General features: G+C 30.8%; 1 protein-coding gene across 1 annotated transcript in view; it reads left to right on the forward strand.

Moving 5' to 3' along the window:
- Window positions 1-17,980, forward strand: part of LOC131846942 (piggyBac transposable element-derived protein 3-like) — a 36,891-nt gene extending 18,911 nt beyond the window's left edge. The window contains exon 3 of the mRNA XM_059196359.1: window positions 17,784-17,980. Coding sequence (XP_059052342.1) covers window positions 17,784-17,980 — 197 coding nt within the window. The remainder of the gene's footprint in view (window positions 1-17,783) is intronic.
- The last annotated feature ends 289 nt before the right edge of the window (window positions 17,981-18,269 follow it).

The following is an 18,269-nucleotide window of genomic DNA, read 5'->3' on the forward strand; positions in this document are numbered from 1 at the left end:
TATCTTTAAAATATAATATAAACTATAAATATATTACAAATTATATAAATATATTTGCGAAATTTTATACTTCTTCGTATGCGCAATTTTCGTAAAAAGGGTTACAAATGTTACTTCACGTATTAATGTATAGATTTTATGGCAGTAAAATATTTATAATATGCCTGTAGAATTATATAATATGCCGGCAAGTCTAACAAATATCACAAAATATGCAAACAGATTTTTCGACATTTAATAATACTTATAATCAAATAAAACAATTGCCTCATATTCCAACTTTGATATATCGCCGCCGGGAGCGTGGGCGGAGGGCAAGGGACGTTCCATCATCATTTGTTTACCTATCCATCGTTTATAACGCCAGAAGTCGACCGCGCCTACCGCTGCCCTATATACAGTGCACAGAACATAAATAAGGGCCTTATCACAATAACAAATAAGTATAATTATGAAAACCAAAAGAATACCTATGATAATTTAAGTGAATCAATTTTGTGTGCAAAATGTTAATTGAATTTTCAATAAACTTCTAAAAGATTGATTCATTACTTCATTTGACTATTTTATTAGTGAGTTATTGAGTTATAACTAAAAAGTTACTTTTAAAGATTAAAGTGAGGTTTTTGATATATTTAATGAATTAGTGCTAGTTGATTATAGTCACGCATTTCATGTATGTAAATTCTTAAAAATGTAAAGTAACAATTACTATTTAAAAGAGCAACAGCAAGTTTCTTTCTCATTCTTCTTGTGAAGAAACAGCTTCCTGAATGTACGGTAGATTAAAAAGTAATTACCACTAATCAAAAGTGCTTAAATTTAAGTTTATTTGAATAAAGAATTAGCTATTCTATTCATTCACCTATAAAATATATATATTTACAGCACGGCGTTTTTTAAAGAGGACATAAGGTTTTATCTGAGTTGACACCTGCTGTTGCAGGTCTTTAAATGCTACTATTTCCCATTAGACGTGTAATATGAGTGAGGAGAGAATAATTTCAGTGAATTCTATATTAACCTTCAGAATTTCGCACTGCATAATTTGTGGACTCTAATGGGAATGGGAATTTACGTATACTAATTTACCATGATTATCTGAGTGAGGGTTAAGTAACTAGCAGATTATACTGACCATTGTCTCGAGGTCATTGATGGTTAGGAGTAAAATTTACCTCACTAACAAAATATATCTATTTTAGAAGATATTTAACCATTAATTAATAAATTTTATTCCCATTTCTGTTTAATGTGAAATTATTATGTAACTATACGGCTTTAAGAAATGTGATAATGTAATAAATCCTTTAAGGTGTGACGATACTACTTCCATTTTAACTGGTATTAATAGTAGTTTCTTTCCTATTAATGTAATGTATTTTCAGATCTATCTGTTTTATTTTGTTCCCTTGTCAGTTCTTATACCTACTTATTTTAAATGAATATTCAAAGAAGGTGCTTAAACTGACTATATATTTGCTTCAAGTGTTTTTAATTGGAATAATAATAATAATAATAATAATAATAATAAAACAATACAAGCTGAAGGCCCGCCTGATGGTAAGTGCCTATGTATATGAACGGCACCATGGTTATAACGTTATCATATGACCCCCGTGATACCCTTATGTGTTGCTATTAAGATGAATGAAGAAGTGATGCTATAATTTCAATGCCCAAGTTCACCCTACAAGCGAAAAATAATTGCATTGCTTGAATTAAATAGTTAACTTACAAGCAAGCCGCTTGATGGTTTAAATAATTGAGACTGAGTTATTCACGCAGACAACTTTTTACACAGTCTACTTCGTTAAATTATATATATCGTAATAATAGAGAAAGCCAGAGCTTACTAAGATTATTACTTAAGATTACTCCATTGAATACTAAGAAATAGATTTTTTTAATGGATGATTATGGAATGTGCACTACACGCGCCTTCATTAACGGTTTAACGGTTTATGCTGGCACCAGTGAAGGATGTTAGAATGAGCATGAGGTCAGGTCAGTTGGCCCATCGTGACAAATTCACTAGGAATTTATCAGGATGATTTCCAGAGGTCAACCTGACTTGATATATTGCTAGTGATGGAGTGAATAGTTCCTATTATTATAATTCCTTCCCCCGGTGGAATAGGTATTAGAAAAATCATAACCATGAACAGCTAACATTCCGTATTGAAAGAAGAATATAAAATTCCTCTGCCATCATTAAAACTTGAAAAAAAAACTGTAGTAAAAGGGAATGGAAAGATGGAAGCCTATTCTACGAACTATTATGTCCGTAGATAGACTTCGGATGTACACAAAGGGAAGATGGATGAGTTTGCACTTTCAATGGACTGGTGAAGTTTCACGGGTAGTTTTCCATAATTCTATTTATTGAATGCTGGTTAAAAATAATATCTTAAATAATGGTTTAGAATATAAAAGACAATAAACAGGCAGATATTATTTTATTAGTGTTGTTAAATATATTTTAGTGCATACTAGTTGTTTAATCGCAGCTTTGTATGCTTCCTATTTTATCTGTTTTCATATTAAAATTCATTACGACGTGAAAAGATAACAAACAAATAGACAGACTAAAATTAGAGACTGTAGTGGTTTTTTTATGTAACTGGAGTGTCATTTTTTTATCGAGTTTATTATTAAGTACATATTTTTTTACCAAAAATATAGTTTTATTTTAAGCTCGCTTTCATATTTAATATATGTATTACACTATATATTCGTCCATATTTTATTCTAAGTATATTTTAGTGATCCATAAGCTATAAGGTCCCATATGTACATCCAATTCTGTATATACCTATATCTCACACATAATTTTAATATGACTATTTTAAAAAAATATATGTTTCCGAAACCGAAATATAAATAGATAATATAAATAGTAAACATTTTACATTGAACAAAAGGAATAATATGAATAAATACATAATATGATCTTTAATGCATAACACTTATAGAAAACCGTCCAACCACAGCAATAAAAACGGTGAGGTAATAAAAAAACAGAGAAGGGTAAGTACATAAATTGTGGATTACGCACAACTTGGTCAGACTGCTAGGTCGAGTGTTCCGGAAACGCTTGCCACAAAGGCTTTCAGGATATTTCAGCAACAAAGGAGGCTGTCGGACGGTTAACCGGGTGTAGGGTGACCAGTTTTAAAGAACATTATCAAAACTTAAATAAATATAAATACAGTACGCTTAAGCATACCGTAGTTTAAATTACACCTATAAAATTAAATCTCTATTGTCAGGTTAGGATGGCTCAACCTACATAGATTGCCGTTCAAAGTTATTCCCGTCAGAGACGTTGAAGGATATTCTTGACCGATGAGGATGGGCTCCAAAGGAGAATCGTTTATGCATAGAATCACATAGGATATGTAATGGCGTTTCCTTTTCAACTTGTTAGTAATTGGGACCCCAATATTATCAGGTTAGGTCCCCTTCCTCTTCCCTCTTCTTTGTAAATTTATCACGAAGATGTCTAGTCTCATGCTTACCTTATCAACCTTCAGTGATGTCGCGCCAGCGTATACCACTACATTTCTCATTCATTAAAAGAAGAAGAACTATGTCTGTACCTATTAATTTTAATATTAATAATATTTTGCCCATAGATATTTATTGCTATTGAATCTCTATGATTCTATCACATCTAATACATCACACTACCTATTGAATTAAGTTTGTTCTCATTAAAAAAGAGCCTTGTATAATAATATATATGTAATATCATATAATTAACTCTATCTAATGATATTAAAGTATCTTCTACAGTTATCAATCTATAATAATAAGAACGGTGTCAGTCGGTTTGCAACTTTATTGAGAGGCGGCTAAACGGCTGGAGCAATAATCTTAATGAAATTTGATAAAAAACATAAATGCATATTCAAGAATAGCAAACATCTACAACTAATTATTGGATGTTAATATCATTAATTCATGATTAGATGCGATGTTATCATTCTGACTGCCTAGAGTTAAAACGAAAAATATTTAATAAAATTTCTAACTTTCTAATGTAATAAATATCATTAATAAAGTAACCCTAAAGATTGTGACAGCTTAACCCCTTTTCAAGTTTAATTAAGCTTAGCGAATTGTTGTCAAATCGAGCGTTAACACAGATTATATTATAGTGCTACGTTTATGAAATGCAACCGTTCGGCAGTAATGTTTGTAATTACACCTAGTGGGAAGTTATGAGTTAGTTAACTCAATAGTATAATAATATACCTTCACAACTGTAACTAAAGATGGGGTAGTCGGAGATATCCACATCTGTCTTCAGTGTGGTGAATATAAAGGAGTTTCCAGTCTTTTGTATTCACTACACTGAAGACCGAGAGACAATTATAGGTTTAAATTTCTAATCATTATTACATAGTATAAAATAAAGTCGCTGTCCCTGTCTGTCCGTCTCTATGTATTCTTAAATCTTTAAAACTACACAATGGGTTTTGAAGCGGTTTTTTTAATAAATAGAGTGATTCTAGAGGCAGGTCTATTATATATATAATACATGTACACCCGAAGCGAAGCCGCAGTGAGTATCTAGTAAAAATAATTGTTTAACTGCCGTTGATAAAAATTTAACAAAGAATGAAAAAAAAGGTTTTCAATAAGCATGTCTTACATTATTTTAAGATTAATATGCGGTACAGTTTTGCTGAAAGTATTACATAAGTATTGATGCATATATTACATCTTTAGAAGTCGGATGAAAATAAAATCTTTGAATATTTTAATTAGGTCTGCAGAAAAACATTCAAGAAATTATAGTCACCCTAACATCGCAGTATAATGGGTTTAGATTTTTATGTAACAAAAAGTAAAAAGTGCTTGGAAAGGAACGGTACAGCTGTGAGCAAAACCGCCGTACTTTTACTCTGAATCTAGCTTATATTGCATCGTTTCCCCCGTTATATTGAGGAAAACTAACAAAAAAATAATTGCATGGCTCAACAAATATTAATAGCGAAATGCTATTGCAGTATGTTTTTTCACAGTTAAAAGGTAGTTTTTTCATAGACAGAATAAATGTAAATTCTATTTTCTAGGAGAATTCACGATTTAAAGGCTTGTGGTTTTGCAGTTTTCTTTATATATTGACTAGTGGAAATCGTAAACAACTCACTTAATGGAAAATGTTAACGAAGGCTTCTATAGATATAAGTATGAGTATTATTGTGTATTTGTTTTGAGTTTTCAGTAGGAATGGTGTATCTATATTTCAATCCTAAATATGAATATAATGTAGGTAGGGTTAAATTATAAAAAAAAAGTTCATGAAATCCTTTATCAACTAGAAAAAGAGTTTATAGTCTTCCAATGCTTGTCTCAATCACATCAGCAGTCAAACAAAGAAACTGAATAAAAATCTGTCCATGCCCTTCGTAGCTGTTATGCCACAGATGAATAAAGACTTATATCATCAGATACTCTTTTTCACAGGGGGTTAAACTTACGTTGATGGTTCCTAATTACGCATATATCATTTTTAACGTTCACTCTTCGGCATTCTCTATGAATATGTAATTCGATAAGTGCAAGTAATAACAGTATTTAAAATTTCTAACATAAAGCAAAAGCATATTGTATTCCGTTGACAGAAGGACAAACAGATGGGCAGAGTCACACGACAAGGAATTGATTTGATTCCTACCTATTTGATACAGAAACTTAAATTAATAGTGCAACGCTATTAATGAGAATATTGTAACTTATTCACTTAAAGACAAAAGCGTTTCACGAATTGTAACTAGTAAAATTTTCAAGCGTCATAAAATACTTTAAATGTGAAAGTTAAAATGTCTTCTGTTATTCGTAAAAACAAGATTTATACCACTGCAAAACTCTTCTACAATAACGAATGAATAATTAAAGATTGAACGTATTTTCTTCAAAACTGCGAAGCATGCCAGAGTTAACAATCCGTGAATTGAAATACCAATTCGCAAAGTGCTATACCTATGGCGGGGAAGCAAAATGAAAAGTTTCTGACAAGACCAAGAATGAATGACTTTGAAGAGACAAGGAAACTTAAATGAGAGTGTAAGTCGGTCGATTGCTCAACTTAGCTAGCGTCAAATTGAAATGCTGCCCCAGTTGTTTCATAACAACATGCAAATTACAAATGAAGTCACTTGGATACATCCTGATTGTGTCCGGGATTTACATTGAATTCTTTAAGGAAATGTTTACATGCACTCGTTTTATTTGGAGTATTTGAAAACAATTACTTGTTATTTTCCAGGACTATAGTACTGGGAAATAAGATCTGAATGATCTGAAGATCTAATAAATTAAATGGTAAAACATGTAGTTTTATATTTATGTTTCTACTATATGTAGTATTATTGTATCGTTTCTATCTATGATTTACCACAGGTAGACTTTGTTCTAAGTTGTGTGCACAAGTACTTCTGTCACACCTATTTCAGCGCCAAATATCTCGCTTTGGAAGCTGTATATCGGTTAGAGCATAAGATAATACATTAATATTTTTGTGTAGAGAGTCATATCTTAGATCTATGGAATGACAATGCATGACAGGTCTCAAATAATGGTCTGTAGTGTTGTTCGTGTATAAGCGACAATTGCCACTGATTATTTACTATATTGCATAAAATTTGCAAATTTTTTCTATTTAAAAATTACTCTATAGATTAACCTTTAATTTTTATTTTTGTATCTGGACTGATCTAGACTAATATTATGAAGAGTAAAGTTTATAAGGTTGTTGTTGTGAAATTGAGGTTATACTAAACCCATTTGAAAATTCTTTTATAGGCAATATAACATCATAATAGGAGCGGAGATATAAATTTATATGAAAAATGTACCAAAAATGGCGCAGGTTAGTTAATTGTTAATAAATATATATACAAAAGTATACTTCTTCAAGTATTAATATTCGAACTCTTTATTCCATTTCTTTTATAAGTGCAATCGGTTTAGAGGTCCACACAGTATGAATTAAGAAGGAGATATCGATTGTAATGCTTAGGTACATTTATATTATCTGAACTGTAATGCTTAATGACAAGAAAGCCTCCAAACTCCAAACAAAATTACGAGTTTCAGCTCTTTTGCAACTTAGAAATCGCTAATCTCAAAAGGTACTGGGCGGATATTATTAAAATATTCAGGAATACTTGGAGTATCTCGAGAATCAAGGTAATTAGGCATGGCATGAAATGTGTTCTTAATTAACTAAATAAATAAATTTATTATTTTATAATCATGATATAACGTAGTCCTGTAGAGTTATCAATTTTATTAGTATTTTAAGGTGTTTTGTTACATTATTATTAGTTACATGAGAATATTGAGTATATTCTCATCTATTTTATGTGATACTAGCTCTATCGCTAAGTAATATCTTACAAACTACCTTTGGATAGAGAAAGTAACGATAAGAAAAGGGTAGGTGGCGCGTTGTCACTTCGTTTTTGCTTAGCGTTTCTTTTAATGAATATTTTTGCTTGACTCTTAAATGTCATAGCTACATGTTAAAGCAGTAGGTATACAGCAATACTTACAGATTTGTGTTTGGCTCATATATAATTACTTTTTCATGATGATATACTTTAGCGAAGTGTTGACATCGTATCTAAACGTGGACTTATTGAAGATGTTCATCATGTCCTGATGGAATGCATCAAAAACGAAAAAAAAAGGAAAGAAATAATTGATAAATTACAGATTAGTAAAAAAACATATATACATATATATATATATATCTACATTTAGTGATACAGTTAAATTCCACACGACACACAACTATGTGCAAAACTACAGAACGTTGATTAGCTCGTTACTGCTTACGACGTGCCTCGTTAATCTCACCAAATACAGCTCTGGAAAATCCTTTGATTTTCGATACCGAGGAAATATAACGGGAATTGCTTTATGTGGTTTTACAAGTAGTTGCCTATTTATTTCCATTTAACTAAAACGTTTATATGATTTTCTGCTTAGGTAATTACGAGAATTGTTAACTTATCCATTGCTGAGATCTTATATATTTTATATGTATTACCTTCAGTACCTGAAATATTATTCTTCTGTATTAACAGTACAAGAATTTATATGTATTTGATAGCCCATTTCTAGATATTAGGCTATTAAACATCACGCCACGCACCTTAGGAGCCCAGCAAAATGATAAAAGTCTTACTTTTAATTAACGATAAGTAGGGATGCGATCGGGTTGGGGAACGAGGGTGGCTACCAATTCTATTATATATATTTTTAATCCATCAAGCCATTTACACAACAAGTGTGGCGTATAGTATATAGACCACTATTATTAATTAATTGTAATATTCAATCGCGCACTAATTCTTCATTCGTTCTTTTAACTTTACGGATTTCAATCACGAAACCAGGAATTTAATTCGGCCATTGAAATTAAATATTCAAACATTTATATTTAGCAGTAGAATTCTGCTAACAAACTTTAAGGTTTTACTGAATAAATAATTCAGCAGGCGTTGAGGGGAAAGTCAAACTTTTTATTCCATAGGGCACTTTTATTGTGCCAAGGGAATCTCGATTAACGGCAATTTAACAAGGACCAACGAAAACTTTTCACCTGTAAGTAATCAGTTATGTACCTGTGCAATACTTAAATTTCTGTTTTTATATTGCGTATAAATCATAAAATTCATCTTATCATGAAATGACTATTTCATGAACGAATCAGTCACTGATTTTATATGGACATACTACGGTAATCATAAAATAATCTTGTCGAAACGATATAGAAAACTACGTAATTATAATAGTAAAACTTCTGTCATGGAAAACACCGTTAATAACCTAAATTAATAAAATATTTGCCTAACAGTGACACTATCCTTGTCCGTCTGGCCCAGAACCACCGCTGGCCGGCCGGGTGAGTTGACAACATGCAGTGTCACCCATCTTTATTTGGAGGATTAGATTTATCAATATGCTCATAATATATTTCGCATTACATATATATATTTATTAGCAATAATAAGATGTTGGAGACAATGTTAAAAAAGGTTTTGACCACTTACACTCATGGTAAATTTTTGTCACCATTTCAAATATCAACAAAATTCTGCATTTAATTTTGTTTCGATTATCTCTTGTGTTGACTTTACACTAATTTAGTGACAAATACGGTAGGTGGCAGGTATTATTATTATTACACTATAACATGCTAGGTTTTACCCGCAACTCCATCTGGTTTTTTCTTTAGTATAAAAGAAAGTCTATACCTGACGATAGATTTTATCACGAGGACGCACCTCGTGATAAAATCTATCTTCGGGTTAAAACTAACTAAGATCCTTTCAGTCTCGAAACGCTAATAAACAAATAGATACATACTTTTGAATTTACAGTATTAGTATGGAGTTACCATTTTTTAAGAAGATAAAGTATTCCCTAAATGTGAATGAATAATGAATGCTCTTGTTTTCATTTTTCTGCCATCTTGTAACTGCCTACGCATTTTTAAGGCCCGTCTTTGAACTCGAATTTTTAAGGCCCGCGGACAAAAGCCACTTCGATGAAATTTTAATTTCTGATTACCTCTAACAATGATTGAAAAATAAAAGTACCAAATTTGATGCTGTTTTATGTACGCTTTTAATTTGCTACAAAGGTAAAACAATACTCAAGGGCCAAAAGGAATACAATAAACTGAATATTGTATTGGTACTCGAGTGTTGTCTTACCTTTTGTAGCAAAGTAAAAGTTATTTCTATTGAAGAAGAAAGGAATGTGTAACGGCCAAAAAGCTATTATACAGATTACAATAAATTGATGTTTATAATACCTGTATTTGTATAAGAGTGCCTTTTTATTAATGCAAACCAAAAGTAGCTCTATGTAATTCGCCTGATTATGTAATGAAATTGCTAACAATAAAGTATAGGTGGTTTTGTTTAATGTATCCATTATTCGCAACTGATACTGTTAGATAGTACCTGTATACCTATAGTCACAATTTAAGAATATTGCAATGATGTATACAGTTTTATATAAGTTTGAAAAAGTATTTACAACTACTTTAGATCTAATTCTAATATAATCTAATCTAAATTTAATAGTCTCAAGTGCCTGCCCGCTTGTCGAAATATTGAGCGAGGTAAATATTTTATTTACCATTGAATATTTTAATGGTATTAAGACCTAACAGTTATAATGATAAGATACAAAAACTTTATAAAAGTAACCATTTGTTTGACAATTTATAGAAGATGACAACTTAGAAAAACGTAATCTTATTATAAATTTTACTGACCACCTTTGAATTTAATTCAAAGGTGGTCAGTAAATCCCAAATTTGGCGAGTGAGTGAACACTATTTGTGTGGTGTGAATGGAAATCTCTACGGGTAAAGTCTCGACTAATATTTCAAACATTTCATATTTTACGATTCTATAAATGTACATACACAATCCATAAACCATTTATCATTCTGAATAGGAAATAAATATTAAATGGTGCTTAAGTTTCATGCCTCGGGCGTTGGTCGACAATCTCGGATCTATCCATTAAATTATTCATAACATAATTCAGAATAGCACATTTATATGTTATAAATGTGCTTATTCTGAATTCTTATTCTGCTATGAAAATTTCGCGAACATGTTTTTTTTTTTGACAAATGAAGAAGTCTTTATCCAAAAACAAAATTATTTTAATATATACTTTTATTTTTATGTGATCTTTTATCGTAACAAATTTTGTATATATTATTTATATAATTGGAATGACAAAGCAGCTATCGGCTCACCTGATGGTAAGCTGTAACCGATTCCTATATATATTAACAGCATGACGGGCATAATAATCAATGTACCTACATAAAATGTGCATTGTTACAGTAAGCAGTACCTAGGTTAACTAAATCTAGTATTAAAATATCTACATATATCTCCGTAATATCTAAACATACATAAATTATTATTAATATTTCATTTAGCTCGACTGTAATGTTGCTGTACAGCTACAAATCCAGATGATTGTCAGAGGTATTGTCAATTGTCATCGTAATAATGATTAAAAATTAATATTTATAGTTATTATTAAAAAAAAGTTTGGAATTATCACGTGATATCACACGCATATATTTCACTGAGTTTAATCCAACCTATGTTGGATTAAGAATATACAATACTTACGGCGATAACGCCGTCAGTATTATTTGTTATCGGTAATTCCATCACAGGAGATTGACTCAGTTTGAAATGTCATTTGATACGTAAATCATTTTTAAGTCAGACCGATTTGAACCTAAATTCTCATGTAAATTGGTTTAGTAAGCTTCTAGACAATTTCGCTATAACTTAGATCAATTGTATTCCTATCTCAGGACAATTCACACAGCGCCATCTAGACCTAAGTTAAGCTAGCTAAAGCTTGTATTATGGGGACTAGATAAGTGATACATAGATATTTTTTTTCATAAATACATATAGAGTATATATACAAAACACTCACATAGATACAAACAATCATCCTCATAAATACAATTGTTTGTGTTGTGCGAGGAATCGAACCAGCGACCAGGAGTTAAGGCGGTATACTAAACCGCTAGACTAAACCGCTAATTATTAGATACTAGCTGTGCCCTCATTTTCACCCTTGTGAAATTTATAGCCTTTGTGTTATTTTGATGTTTAAGCTACCTCACTATAAAATTTCAACAAAATCTATTCAGAAAGAGTAGCAAACATCCATCCACACTCACAAACTTTCGCATTTATAATATTAGTAAGATTCTGTAAGATATAATATATGTAAATTAATATACTCGTAAAGCTGACATATAATAATATCTAATAGCTTTTTTGTGTACTTTAGCACAAGTTATATGAAACACACCACAGTAGCTGTTTACCAAACGAGTCCTATAATAAGAAAAGTTACGAAATACACATAATGGAATTAAGCAGTTTGTATCACAAAGACTTAGAAATTTATATGTACCCTTAGCAATATAATGAACGTGGAAGTAAGTTTGTTTGTTTTGATGTTAACGACTTAACCAATCAACTTGATATTTGGCACACGTAGTTAGTAGATTTTTTTAATTAATCATAAGAGGATTGGTGCTGCATTCGCTTGTGCTAATGGTAAACATCGATGTGAGGGCTATTATGATTGATGAAGTTACTCCAATTATGATAATCCAAATACCTAATTATGTGATTATGTTATTAACACTTCTCAATTGAAACAGATTAAATTAAATTGCAATAATCTACGAAGGATTTGAGAGTTGTAATTACTAGATAAGTAATTTTGCCACGCACAACGATAATGTGGACATAACCATCTTGCAGTATTTTCGAATCGATACTATATTCAAAACTTCAAGAAAATAGATTATTCCTTCTTAAACGCATTTGCGATTTCCCTGGTTTTGTGGAGGATCATTGGCGGCGGCAATCAATTACCATCAGGTAAACGCAAGTTATTTTGTACCATATGCTATAAAAAAAATTCGGTACGCAAATGCAATGGTTTGCACATACTTGCAAAATTGAAAATTTTAATTCATTACAATTGAGAATTATTAATAGCATTGTCACATAATTGTCACTCATGAATTAACCACCTTGATTTCCAGTTACTCACAATTTTCTGTGATTTAGTATAATTTATATTATTTTAATCACGTGGTCAAGTCACAGGCGGAAACTAGTCAATTTAATTTACACAACCAAGGTAGAATAGGATTATATGGGATTCTAATACAGTTAACAATGTTATTAAAGTTCTATTCAATTACCAACAAGATTATTTAAAAGTTTACATTATTTTATGGTCGACAAAAGAAAGATTATTGTGTTAGGTGGTATGTATATACGAGTATACTTATGTTATATTGATACGATGATATTGCAAATTTATAACACGTTAGACTGACTATACATTTCCGATTAGAGTCGCACGAACCGTGCCGACGACGTATTCGATCGACGTGACGCATTGTTTCATACACCTACCTCAGACGATTTCTTAAACAACATTTTTGAGATATTAATATATAAGTAGTACCTATAACTTCAATCGCGTCTACATTTTTAATAAATAATCGTACAAAAATAAATAATTCAATGATTTGTATTTCACTACTTTTGAAAAGATTATTTTTATTTTTTCAACTGTGTTTAGCATATATGTTACCTCATATATGCTAAAGACAGCATCATATCATATATGATTTTGATAGATATCATATATCATTTGCAAATTTCATAAAAACATAAGACGCAACGCAAACTGAGGAAGATGATGTGTCTATTACTCAGTCAATTTTAAACTAATAACAAATATATGTTAATGACCATATTAAATCGAAAATTATCTATCTGTTTGTTTGTAGCATTTTACAAATAAACGGTTGAATGAATCGTAATAAAATGTGTTATGCAGACAAATTATATCATGAGGACAGACATAGGCGCACCTTTTATATCAAAAAGCAGACAAACCAGCGGCTACCAGGTAGTAGTAATATACATACTGTATATGTTTCAGATGGATTTTATTTTTAGACCAAGTAACATTTAAATAAAGAATTATTTACGACATACTTTTTCTTGTATACGCCGTTTTTGTATTCGTATTCTTGGAATCAAATCCGTTCAGCCATTTATGCATGACTGAGTACGGAATAAACATTCAAATCTTCCATTGAATTTATACCTCTTTTATTCTTCCTCTAAAATAGATAATTGAATATATGTTGTCTCTTATCTAGATGAATCATAGTTTCTACATATAGTTTTTTTTAATACGTTTAATGATATGAATAGTTGATTAGATTCACGGATGTTAAAATATAATAGAAAAATAAATAAGAATGTGACTGTGTGATGCATATTAATAGAAAGCACTAAGCATTAGTATTCAATACACAGATCTTCATAGAGTAGGTAGATTATAATATCACATTATTATTGGGTACAACTAAACTAAATATTAAGTACGGAAATAAGTAAGTGGAATATTAAGTATATATTGAAACAAATACTTTTGATTATGATGAATGTATGATTGCTATTACAAGTTTATTATTAGTTACCCATAAACTTAATAATAATAATAACCTAGTACAAGTCACAAAGGGCCATATAGTCCAAAACTAAGAAGAGCTTGTACTATATAGGACTAAAAAACCAATAGATATAAATATACAACCATTCATACTCATAAAATCAAATATTTGTAGGAAAGGAATTAAACCCAGAACCGAGGCGTTCAATTATTATACATATTAAAATTGTTAATCGGGTTCTAACAGTTCAAGAGGGATGTGCATTGTGATGTTTCATTGAATAATCTAGGGACTACCTATATGTAGTTGAACAAATTACTGGCATCTATCGACATTGATATCGCTGTACCTAGTTGAAACATTGATAGTAGTAATTACTGTTTTTTTAATAATGATTTAAAACAGCTATCGAAACTATACTGTAGTGCTATGACTTACCAGAGTAACTACACGCCACTAAACAATAAACACACATTATATGTATAATATATTCATACTTGCAATTTGTCATACTTAACTTCTAAAAAGTAACTCTTGTTTAGTAATTTTTGGTATCTAATGACTTAAATTAATCTTTAAAAAAAAACACATATGGCAATGTATATGGAAGAACGGGATGTATACAACACTGTGTTATTGTAATCCAATTGTTTTTTAAAGCAATAAACATTTTTTTCACATTTTCATAAAATACTTTATTTATCTTAAAAAAAAAGAAGTAAAGACCTGATTAACATTATATTTGAATAATGTAGTTACATTATTCAATTATAATGTTAATCAGGTCTTTACACCAATTATTTGATTATAGCTATCAAGCGTACATAATAAGAAAATGTATTATTGCTACGCCTTACTGTTTTAAAAATTCAGTGTCTCACAAATGCAGTACTATAGTAGTATAGTAATCTAAGTGGATGTCTTGTGCATGAACGTTGGCAAGGATTTTATATTATGTAAGATAGTTGTCGACGATATCCATTTAAAAAAAGAATGAAATTGACAGTTTCAGGATTGTCTATAACATTGGACAGTTGCAATTGAAAATAGAAATAACATTTATTGGTTTCAATTCATTTAGAGTAGACTACTGAAATATGTACATATAATATAAACATAATCGATGGCTGTCTGTACATGAGTATGTTAGAAAAACTATCATTAGGGGACTTCATCATCACAGATCATCGTTATAAGACCCAAAACAATAACTGATAGAATTTTTGTCTATACGAGAACGTCCGCTGTTGTGTTTTATCAATAGATTTCATTTGTCTTTTATTAAACAAAATATAAGAAACTTCTTTACACAATCAGCTTCAGCAGTTCAGCTTATGAACTTTTTATATTAATATTGTTTCCCTACCATCCAGTACAGCATACAGATGCAATTGAGAAGAACTGGCAAGAAACTCAAATGAATTGAATAAGTTTAAAAACCCAGTTTAATTACATTGTATACGTATAAAGGTGTCTATGTCTAAAATTAGATGAAATCCCGTGTATGAACAGCAATTGTAATGCATGTTTGATATTTAAGTAATCGTTTAGTAAATAAATTTGCTCAATAAATATGATGTAACAGATGTTTTCAATTTATTTAAAGTTAATTTCAGTATATTCTTTGGTATCTTATTATAATTTTTTATACCATAGTCAATGTGTTTTTATAGGTATTTTTATAAAAAACACATTGACTGTTTTCTAAACGATGCTTGGAATAGTCAGTAAGCTTGTCTTTAAATCTAGTATTAATATTATCATGACATAGGTTAAGTTTTGACATTTTATAGTATTATAATTTAATTACAGAGTCACTAATAAATAATTGGTAATGTTTTATTCCATTCAGTTAACAACTAAAAAAGTTACACAAGTGCAAAGTCATGGGCTCTTCTAGTATACAATGAGATATAGTAGGAGGTCAAATGAAACGTACCTGTCATTGACAGGTAGATGACTCGAACATTGAATGCAGCGGGGTGCTGACAGATACGAACAAGCTGACACGCTGTTTCCAACGACCAATGAACTATAAGTAAAACATTCTCTGCATTTAGTCCTGAAAGTTAAACTATTCTATATCACTAATTAATAATTAATGTAATTATAATTTTCCAGTAATATGTAATATTTATGTCTGTGGGAGAGTATGAGTGTGTGTGTGGAATGGCGATAAATTTAACACATTGTGTGTCAATGTATATTTCTAACCGACTAGAGAATCAAACAGTGAGAAATATATTTAGTTTATTTAGATAATAATCTAATTTTATATATGAGCTAATGGAGCTATTCAGGATAATTAATGAATCTATGTATGACTACAACATGTTTATAATAAGCCTATGTTACACATAATTGGATCCGACTTGACAACAACCGCATCCATAACTATTTTACGGATTATTTAAAAACAATTAATGCAAACATAAGCTATATATCATTATTATATATTGAATTCTTGTGAAATCGGACTCAAATATTCCCAACATAACACAGACATGTTTAGTATGTTGTAGAGTATAGTATCACTAATTGTAATTAATGTTATCCATTATATCGTACATCAAACTGGAACATAACGTATAGGCTTTGTATGCCTAATGCGGGCAAAATGAACTTATCATAATATACCTCGATTAGTCTATATATACATATATTATATACTAGTGGTCCTCTCCGATATTGCTCTAACATTTGTTTTACACTACGATAGTGGTAAACAAGCATACGGCCCATCTTATGATCATCTGATGATAAACGGTTACCTGTGGTGTTTAGCCTGACGCCTCGAGGACTGGCATCCTGAATAAAACGACGAATGAGTGTTTAATATATACATAACTGCATATCTCTTAAGATATATATCATTTCAGTTCGTTTCTCAATCAAAGTGACCACTTAGGTTCTAGCTTGCGGGGAAGCATTCTCAGTCGATGGCGAACAATAGTAAAAGGTAGCCGTACGCATCATGATGGACAATTCCTCTAACCACAGTCCATTATATAATTGGTAGAACACACAAAGCGTACCTACAACTCTAACGTGAGATTTTAATTTAACAAAATATGGCCTATCGGATTATTTACCTTCAAATAGGTAAAAAAATCTCAATAAGAGCAGTGGTTTCGGAGTTTACATTTCGCATATCAAATTGAGTCCTATATCTTAACAATATAATATACAGCCAACGTATAAATGAAAATTTTAACAATTTCTCGGAAAAAAAAATCTGCAACTACTGTACTTATTTTAAAAATATCTATAAATAAAGAATAATATTTCACAAGCCATTATATTTATATCATTAGAAATAATTTCTTAAGTAAATTAATTTGTTAATTTCAAAATTATTCACTGCTACCTATAGTCCGCAGTGATGCTTACTACGGGGAAAAGTATTTTCTAAAGGCAAACTCAAGTATTTTTTGTATTATTTACAAGCTATGCCTGTGGTTTCACCCGAGTTAAATTTCAATAAAAAATACAGCCTATGTGTTATTCTGATGCATAACCTATATTACTGTAAAGTTTCATCAAAATCCTTTCACACGTGCTTAAAAACTTATGCATTTATAATATTATTAAGATTAAGATTAATCACAAACAAAAAGCAACAAATTGTCCTCTTTACTATATTACTTCAGATTATCTTATATAAACGTACAAAAAGTAGCATTAAAATTATAAAATTGTTGCGAAGATTGCACAAATGGCAGGAAATCATCGGGTTATACAAAGGTATCGCTGGGCGGGCGGGAGCGTGGCTGGCCAGGCCGGCAGCCACCTTGCCGCCCGCAGGCCCGCCTCGCCCGCGCCTCTCCGCAGTCTACTCACAGCTACCGCGAAATACGCTCCGTACCACCGCGCTACTACCGGCGTCGTACTCCGCGAACCTAACCGTGAATTAAACATTCAACGTATTAATTAATTATGAATTAAATATCACCTCACGATCTTATTGAAACTATCACCAAGTGTTATATTGTGTATTTTCAGCACCTGTGTCCTTATTGTGCCTATTGTTTTGTGAACAGTCAGTCCAGATTTTAATTTCACCTCCGATTGTTTGATGTAAGTACCACATTAGTTTTAAACTCGTAACCTATTTTTTAATAAAACAGGCCACTATGAACAGGTATGGGATGTGTTTGCAATAACAAATATTAGCATATGAAATTTCTCATAA

Source organism: Achroia grisella, unplaced genomic scaffold, assembly GCF_030625045.1.
Source record: "Achroia grisella isolate CSIRO2021 unplaced genomic scaffold, CSIRO_AGI_Agris_v1 utg515, whole genome shotgun sequence".
Classification (NCBI taxonomy): Eukaryota; Metazoa; Arthropoda; class Insecta; order Lepidoptera; family Pyralidae; genus Achroia; species Achroia grisella.